At 39.8% G+C, this 9,389-nt stretch overlaps 1 protein-coding gene across 1 annotated transcript in view; it reads left to right on the top strand.

The window, feature by feature from the left end:
* The first annotated feature begins 3,702 nt into the window (after positions 1–3,702).
* Positions 3,703–9,389, top strand: part of top3b (DNA topoisomerase III beta) — a 20,794-nt gene continuing 15,107 nt past the window's right edge. Inside the window, exons 1-3 of the mRNA XM_061261513.1 lie at positions 3,703–3,793; positions 4,015–4,246; positions 9,271–9,389. The exon at positions 9,271–9,389 is cut by the window's right edge and continues 13 nt beyond it. Coding sequence (XP_061117497.1) covers positions 4,177–4,246; positions 9,271–9,389 — 189 coding nt within the window. The 5' untranslated portion in view covers positions 3,703–3,793; positions 4,015–4,176. The remainder of the gene's footprint in view (positions 3,794–4,014; positions 4,247–9,270) is intronic.

Below are 9,389 nucleotides of genomic sequence, written 5' to 3' on the forward strand. Positions count from 1 at the left end.
ATAAGCACACATAAATACACATGCATGCGCATAAACACACATACCTGTATATAAATACACAGATAAATATTCTGTGTACTCATTTTGACTCATATAAACTCTGTACTGAGCACTTGTTAAAAGGTAGAGATGAAACATTTGAATAATGCTTCTCTTAAAGCTCCTGATTCCACAAAACTTAAAATAATATTAAAAAGGCAGAGTACTTTTACGAATGAAAATGTGAGTGGGGTCCCTAACTCTACAGACATTTTCCAGTGACATTGCTTTATATGGTGAGACAGACATACAGAATCATTTTATCTAGAAAGTACATAAGAGCTCAGTTTAGTATTGTGTGCCATCTTGACCAAAATTGTTTTACATATGTAAAATGTCAGAAGGTTGCCGTTTGCAAGTTTCAAGAAAATATAACAGAAAATCTGGAATTCCATATTAATAACACAACTTCAAACGAGCTTCAATTCAGTAATATTTCATGATCATAAATTTGATTTAATTGAGGAACATGCCCCGGTCAGAGCAGCCCCGAACGCACGCGATCCTGTTTCATGAGGAGTTCTGTAGAACTCTGACTGAATGAGCGTAGTCACGTTCCCATGGTAACAGCAACGTCGAAAGCTCACCTCGGCAGCATCGGCAACCCCTGCCACACACCAGAGCCGCGCACGTGGATGTTATTCCGATGGTCACAAGTAGCCTACTTCTGGAAGCTGTTGACAAAATTAATTATAGTTTTGCTTTTGTCAGGAAGGCTGAATTCGTTGCCTTGAAACATTTAGCCAATCACGCACAACTCCGCGACAGTTTCAAGTGTTTTTTCCCCTCTAAAGCACATTTTAAGACTAGTCAAAACGATCATTCATAAAATTCCAAAGCCTCATTGGTGGCTTTTCTGACGTAAAAGGTATATTATGTTGATAACCCCTGACCTTGCTGATGCCGGAAAGGTATTCACTGCATTGAGCTCGTCAATTGCAGCTGATTGACTGACAACAATGGAAGCTATAAATATATCCGTCCTTGTTCAAGGCAACGACATAAAATTTATGCTGAGTCTGTTGCGCTCTAATGATGTTCAAAAAATATTTTAAATTATAATAGACTATCATATCAAACTATAACATGTAAAAATAAACACTAAGTTTACAACAATGAAACTAATGTTACATTTCAGATTTAAATGAAAAAGAAAAGACTCATTCTCGTTTTTAACTGATATTTAGTTAATTTAAATCTATTTCTATTTTTTAAATGCTGTACCGTTTCAAATACCGATTACTTCTCTAATCAAAGTTTTTTTTTAAATCTAAAAATGAGTAGGAGATTGGCAGGGATCAGTTTTTGTGGGTACATTTTTTCATTGTCAAAGACTGAAATCAATCGTTTAATATGCTAACATAGTTTGAAGTGAAAATTGCTAAACCTTTCGCTTAAATCATTTTTTACTTCAAACAAGATTGTTTTACTTTTAAAAACAAGATTGTAGCCAATGGAGTTAACTTTTAGCAAACTAAATTAAAGGTTTCCATGATAATGAACAAATTCTAGAAAATGTATGCTTGCATGTCCCAAAATCACGTGACTATTCACCAAAAAAAAATACTTAAGAGATTTACAGAAACTAGGTGTGCTTTTAAAAAACTCCAAATGTGTTTTCAACGTGTAGATATCACTAAAAACACATATAACATACATACAACTGACACAACATTAAATGACAAAAACAACTGTTCAGCATATTTTATTAAATTCATACTTCATTCCACTTTGTTAATTTGAAGAGGAAATCTTAATCGAAATCACAAAAAAAAGCATTTCCTTGAGATGCAGCAATCATTTTCTTAACAAATTCTCTTGTCTGGATGGTGATGACAGTCAGCCAATAAACACATCCATGTGTCCCTGTAAACCCAGAGCAACACATCTGGCGTCGGACAGGAAGGGCTGTGTTTTAAGATTGAGATGAAAACAAGTTTTTTGTTTGTTTTTTGTTATTAAACAGTGAATGTTGAATGTTCACTTTCAACCATATTGGCTCTATTTACACATCTCACTGGCAGTGGTTTACTTAAAATCAAATCATTGTAGAGCATATTAAATTAATACTGTTCAAATAAGTATATAGCTATTCCAAAAATGTTACTGGTAGTAAATACCACAAAGATGAAATTAAGAAAAGCAAAAGATAATAATAAATGTTGGAACCTGTATTTCAGACATATATTTATATAACAAATAAAGTTTTTCTGTTTCATGTTCTATCACGCTGAAATCAAAGCTACACTTTCAAACCTCTCCATTCATTAAAAAAACACCCCCTGGTGATTTATTAATTGATTAATTGATTCATTTGAAAGTTGAATCAGCACGGAAATGGACTCATTCATGTGCAATATCTCCCAAATACTCTTCACTCAGTGCTCTTCATTTTAAACTTCTTAAAATATTTCATCTTAATATATTTCTGTAATGAATCTTTCAGGTATCACTACATTCTAAGACAACTGCGTATCACACCGTAAGTTGGCATAGTTAGCCTGCAGTGGTGCTGTCATGTTGCAGCTGCAGAATTACTGTCATGTCTGAGTGAGCAGCTCACGTTCAGCTAATAGTTCATCAGAAACTATTGTGTTGTGTTGGCATGCATTTCAACAGCAAAAAGGTACAGATTGTGTCTCCCTTTTTGAGAAAGGAGGTGATTATAAAATTAACATTTGAATATTAATATTCCAATGTTTCACATCCACCCAGCTTGAAGACGACCCGTCAAAATGAGCAATATTTCTAAAATCTTCATTATATATATTGCTTCCACAACTTTGGAGAAATGGCAGTAATCACAAACACATAATATCAGCAAAGATAAAAATATAAATCTTCCAGCGTAAATTTATTTAATTCACTTCTGAGGATTAGGATCATCCATATTCATAAACAAAAAACAAAAAAATAATAATAATAAAAAAACATGAAACGTTAAACATTACCGTTCATATACATATAATTGTATATGACTACAAACAGTACTCAAAGGCACTTTTTACACAGAAAAAAAGGAATGTTCACTGATGTTCACCAAAACAGTACTCAAAAAAGGCACTTTTCACACAAGAAGAACGATGTATGTGGTCATTTCTGGAGGAAAACATTGTGCATAAGAGCCTGAACTTAATTTCATTCTGAAAGGACAGGAGAGTTCAACGGTATCCAATCCCAAAATGCTGGCCCAATTTTAGCACAAAATAAATGTGTACGACTATTTTGTATGACCATAATTTACTACACCATAATTTAATTACGCCAACGAATAACAGTCCTAAAATTATGGATTTTATTCGTTTCAATGTTTTCCATTTGATTCTTATAATCATGTACAAATAATCTATACATTTTCCCTACAAACTTTGATGCATAATCTAAGCACATTTATAGATGAAAAAGTTAAACGTCATCAAAAGCCGTAAAGAAAAATCAAGACAATACGATTTAAATATTGTGACAGGGTGTACAGATACCGTTCAAGCGTTTATTAATTCGTTACAAATATGATTGTTTAAACTGTTATTGGAATTTAGCTTTGGAGTCTGATAAAAGAAAATGCATTGTGATATTGCTACCAGAGTTTGATTCATAGACTGTATATAAAATAGGTTTTATTCAATTTTTTGCGAGGAAAATAAAATCTTAACCCGGAAGTATCTAGGAACTACTTCCGAGGTCAAAGGTGTCATGGCTGCCTCTGAGATCAAAAATTGAAGCTAACTTAAAGAGTTTAATGCCATTTGTTACGGTAAGTGATTACCATATTTTTCTGTTATTATCAAGATATGAAGCATCGTATCTATTTATAACTTGTGGATTATATTCAACGATGTGTCCGGTGTTCATTACTAGCTAGCCTCTGAACAATCAAGCCTCATTATGCTAGCTACTGACTCCAGCATGATACTGAACGCTATCTTGTTACTGTACTAACGTTAACTGTTTATTGGCTTTGTCTTTTGGCTACAGGCATTGTACCATATGAGGACACATCGCTCCAACAGAACACAACTTAATCAACGTACTGCTGGTGATAAAACAACGTTTAGCTACAGACTATAGCCAAGATAGTCAGACTAGCTTGTGCCAGCTATCCTTTGTCTACCCATCTCACCTCCGGAATTGTCAACAATGAGGACGATCTTGATGGTCGCAGAGAAGCCTTCATTGGCACAATCCATCGCAAAAATCCTATCCAAAGGTGGGTCTCCGAAAAAAATGTAATACGTTAATGTTGTACTTGTTGGTTGTGATGGTATTACACATTGATGCTTATTCAGCACAACTGAAAAGCAGGTAACTTAATCTAGCGCCAACATAGCTAATTGAACAATAAGAAGCGACCTCAAGCTACAGCTAAACTAATCGAAGCCCCAGATAAACTGTAGGGCGGTTCTAAGTCACACATGCGTATTTGACATTCCGTTGTCCCTACAAACACCACATTCGAGAAGGTTATAGTGCTGTAATAGCTCCTAGCGTGCTTAGAAATATTCCATGCCTCAGCGAGACCAGAGGTAATTGAAGTAAGCATGGCAACTGACGAACTGTAGAAACGTGGATATGCAGAAGTGAACTTATTTAACACCCATTACACCTCCCCGTCACCCGGGCGGTCACTTATTCGGAGTCACTGAGAAAATGGCTATGGCCAAACAAGTTGGATGTGATTTCTGTATGATAACTTAGATTATTTATTTGTAATTAGCTACCATTGGACAGTAACAGTAAATCACATCAAATATACAACTTTAGAAAACTTAAAATATATAATCTTAAACTTAAACTTAAAAAAGTAGTTCAGCAAAATCTGACAGTAGTTTCAAGTTTAAAAACAATTTCAATTCAGCTCCAAGTTTGTGGGCATCTTTAATAGCTTGCTAGAACAAGGGAAACTACCGTTCTAGATGAGGTAGAAAACTCGTTTTAACGCTGAACGTATCATGTTGCAATAAGCTAGCTGACTAAATATATTTTACCTGTAGCTAGCCAACTAGGTACGGGAGTTTATGAGTTAATTTGTTAATTTGTTATTAAATTGAATTTAGAAGCAGTCAGTAATACTTACCACTATAAAGTATGGCAGTAGAATTGGTTCGTCCCAGATAATAAACCGGCTTTATTATGAAGAAAATACGTGGAGAAATTGGCTTGGTAGAAAACTAGTATAGCGGATTGGGACAAAATTCTATGGTTTTCAATTTAGTTAAAGGCCCACTCCGTACTTTCGCTTGCTAGTAAAATGCTAAGCATAAGAAGCAATTATTCTCCTAATATAAAGAATGAAAAAGAGCCCACTGAAAAAGCACAAAATGAAAAATAGATATTTAAAATAAGTATCGGACCGTGTGCGAAGTGCTCATCTTTCTTCTTCTGTGGTGCTTTTTGTCTGTTTGGAATTCTGATGCACCGCGTGGTGTTCCTGTGATGAGAAGCGAATGGATACATTTATTTTTATCTAAAAAATTAAACATTACAGCCTAACAAAACATAAGCAATGTCATATGAGAAGGAAATTTAGTTTGTCTATCTAAAAAAGTTAGATATATAGTGAGAAGTATAGTGTGTCTCCCTATCTGTTCATATCCAAAGTGTTGCACAGACCGTCATTTATTTGACATATACCCTTGGATGGAATGTTTCCAAGAAGCTCTGTCGTGTCGAGGAAACAAAATCTTCAATTTGTTGAAAAACATCTTCGCGAGGGAAAAGACGACACCATGGCAGCAAGTTCTTCAGGAAAATCAGACTTTATTAGCAGCAGCGCATAAAGCCGGATCAGTTCTCCAGAACTGAACCCCGACTGTCATTTGTACACCCATTTTATACACAGTTACTCCACCTACAACTCCTCCTCAAACCTCATTCTGGCAAATCACCCACACTGTTCTTATCGTAACTCCTCCCAACGCTCCTCCCACAACGTCATTGTGGCAAATTGCCAACAGTCCTTATGCTCTGCCAACTATGTACAAAGTTTAGGGCGTTCTACCAACTACGAACAAAGTTCAGGACTCCCCCTGTCCTCACTTCACCCCGCACCTGCTCTTGGCAAACTACCAGACCTCATAAAGTTCTGGATGCCCCCCCTCTAACACACACGTCATCCATACACGTCACTCTGTATCTTTGGCTTTTATAAGACGAACTAAGCAGCAGTAATCTTTGAAAATATACAGACATTCTAAACATTTGATTTAATATTCACTTCTAATATGCTTTTCTAATATACAGACATACTAACTATTTGATTAATTATTCTCTTCTAAGGGAGTAAATGCATGTTGCATTCTTTGCTCTCATTTCAACAGTTTTCACTGTGGTTTCTTGCGTTTTCATAAGCTCAGCTATAATTAATGTTCTAGGTCAAATAGATACACTCCTGGAATAAAACATTGAGAGTCCTGGAGAGATCAGCTTCTGCATATCTCGTTCTGCCCGTGTCCTTGACTACGCAGTTCGAGATGCCTCCCCCGCCCCAGCTGGCTCACTGTGTAATTCTAGCACAATTTAGCAGTTAATCAGTTTGAAACTGTACAGGGAACATATCATACTTTAATACAGACATATTGATAAACTTTTAGCACACATCGTCGAGAGTTTTGGAGGAACCAGCCTGCTCACTACGGTGGAGTCTGATTTTGACTTGTGATTATTTATCATGCTTTAAGGAGGGAGATCTTTTGTTCTGTGAATTTTCCCCTACAGCTCCTGTATCGGCATCTCTACTTGAGTGTGCTTCATAGCTGGAAGGTGCTGTAAATGGTGTGAGTTAAAATAGTACACACAATGTTGCTCCAAACTTTATTTTGGTTTATCATGCAGAACAAACAAACATCCACTTCAAAAATGTGCTCATTGTCAGATCTGTCAGATATGTACATTCATACATAGTTACACATTTGTGGGGTACACATTTTTCTCTTGTGTTCTTATGGAAAACTGGCTAACATTGACCCCAGCATCGAATGCTTGCTGAGAACAATCTGCCTGCCCTTGTGCTGATGAATTTATATACATTATCAGATCAATGAATCACAAACACCACAAGATATCACAGCTTGATTAAGCGGCCACCATTACAGCATAACAAAAGCTCCTTCTTTAGCCGGTGCACACAGCTCCACGCTCACGAGGGAAACGGGCAACGCGAGGAGACGGTGCGCTGGCCTCCTGGGCGTGTCCACAGACGCTCTAGAGCGGCGAGCTGTCGTCTGACTGGCGGGTGGTGGCACAGATGCAGGCGATGGTGACGGTCTCGAACTCCAGGGAGTACGAGACGCACCGCCTGCTCTTCTTCAGCACCGGCATCTTGATGGAGATGGGGATGGACTCCAGGCTGAGCGGCCCGGACACGTCCCGGCACGAGTGGCTCGTCAGGCAGTTAGCCTCGTAGATCACCTGCGGCACTCTGTCCAGGTCGATCTTCTCCCTGCGTAGCAGAACAACACTCATTTCTCCTGATTTATAGTTCAGTGTCAGCCTGGGGAACTGCCAATTAAAAAACAGACTGTTGAAATGAAACTATACAGAACAGAACAATCTAGCATGAGAGAAATGCCGGTCGATAAAACATTTTGTTTCTGTATGTTTTTATTTCGTATGAATTGTGAGTAATGGGCGGAGCCGACCTTCCCGCACATTGTGATTGACAGAAACTCACACGTATCGCCACGCGGCCACGCTGCGCTCATTGATGCGATTGGGCACGTCCACCAGGTGGGCGTGGTACTCCTCCAGACTGGCCAAACAGAAGGTCTCATCCACACAGCGCCCGCTGACTGGCCCGCCTAGCGCTGGATCCAGAACCAGCAGCACCAGGGCACACACGGGCAGGAGCTGAGAGCACAGAGAGTGTGAGAGTGTGTGAGAGTGTGTGAGAGATTGTGTGAGTGAGAGTGTGAGTGAGAGCACAGTGTGTGAGAGAGTGTGTGAGAGAGTGTGTGTGAGAGTGTGAGAGAGAGTGTGTGTGTGAGAGTGTGTGTGTGAGAGAGAGAGACAGACAGAAGTGTGTGAGAGAGTGTCAGAGACAGGAGAGAGTGTGTGTGAGAGAGAGAGAGAGAGACAGACAGAAGTGTGTGAGAGTGTCTGTGTGTGTCCTACTCTTTCAGCATTCTAACTGTGCAGCATCTTTTAATATTCGGAGCATGCATGTGAAACTTTAATTTGCAGTAAACACCCAGCGGGGCTTTTGCCAGAAATGTATTTTAAACCATGAAGATGGAGCTGAGAAGTGAACGGCAGAATACGTTAGAATATATGCGAAATCCTCATCGTCCTCGCCCAGTGTAATTTGTAGAAGTCATCAGTCACATTAAAGCGCTCAGGACCGGCCCTGCGTGTGCAGCTCAGGGTGGCCAGGGCGCCCGTGGAGAGGGAAGGTGCCCTTACCTGGGGCAGCAGCATGTTGGGTGGGGTCGGCGTAGCTGGTCTGCCTGGCGATGTTCGGTGGGGTCGGTCTGATGGCGAGCGATGTCAGTCGATCTCTTCTCTCTGTCCATCGCCCAAGTCCCCCTTTTATACGCGAGACCCCATCGCAGACCACTCCTGGGCTCTCCCTAATGGACCTGATAGCCTTGGAAAGATCTCACATTAGCATAACATGCCCTGCGTACTTTTATCTGGTCATCCCCCCCCCAGACCACATTAGGCTCTGAGAACGCAAGCCTTTACTTCACCATGGAGCATGTTTTCCCCACTCTTAAACTTGCAGGCAGTTTGTCAGAGGTACTTGGCTCAGTGTGGCTTCTTGCTGTTTCATATTTCTTCCTCAGGTTATACAGACACATGATATGTAATTATGATTTAATTAGCCGGTTTGCTGTTCAGTGTTCAATATAGTTCTGCAATAAAGTATTTCCTGTGTGAGCTGGAACGTGATTGCAGTATTTCCTGTGTGAGCTGGAACGTGATTGCAGTATTTCCTGTGTGAGCTGGAACGTGATTGCAGTATTTCCTGTGTGAGCTGGAACGTGATTGCAGTATTTCCTGTGTGAGCTGGAACGTGACTGCAGTATTTCCTGTGTGAGCTGGAACGTGACTGCAGTATTTCCTGTGTGAGCTGGAACGTGGTTGCAGTATTTCCTGTGTGAGCTGGAACACGATTGCAGTATTTCCTGTGTGAGCTGGAACATGATTGCTGTCCTTCCTGTGTGAGCTGGTCCAGGTTTTTCACACCATTCAAGGGAAGATGAACCTCAGCTGCTAACTTTGCCGCCCCCACAGGAAGCTGCAGCAGCCGGAAGGGGCTGAACGGAGCATGCTCAGTGCACGAGTACACGGCCAGCTTCAGGGGGCAGCCCTGCCGCTTCAAGATGACCTCCGTCTGTGGGCACGTCCTGAGC

This window comes from Conger conger, chromosome 11 (assembly GCF_963514075.1).
Source record: "Conger conger chromosome 11, fConCon1.1, whole genome shotgun sequence".
NCBI classification, from domain to species: domain Eukaryota; kingdom Metazoa; phylum Chordata; class Actinopteri; order Anguilliformes; family Congridae; genus Conger; species Conger conger.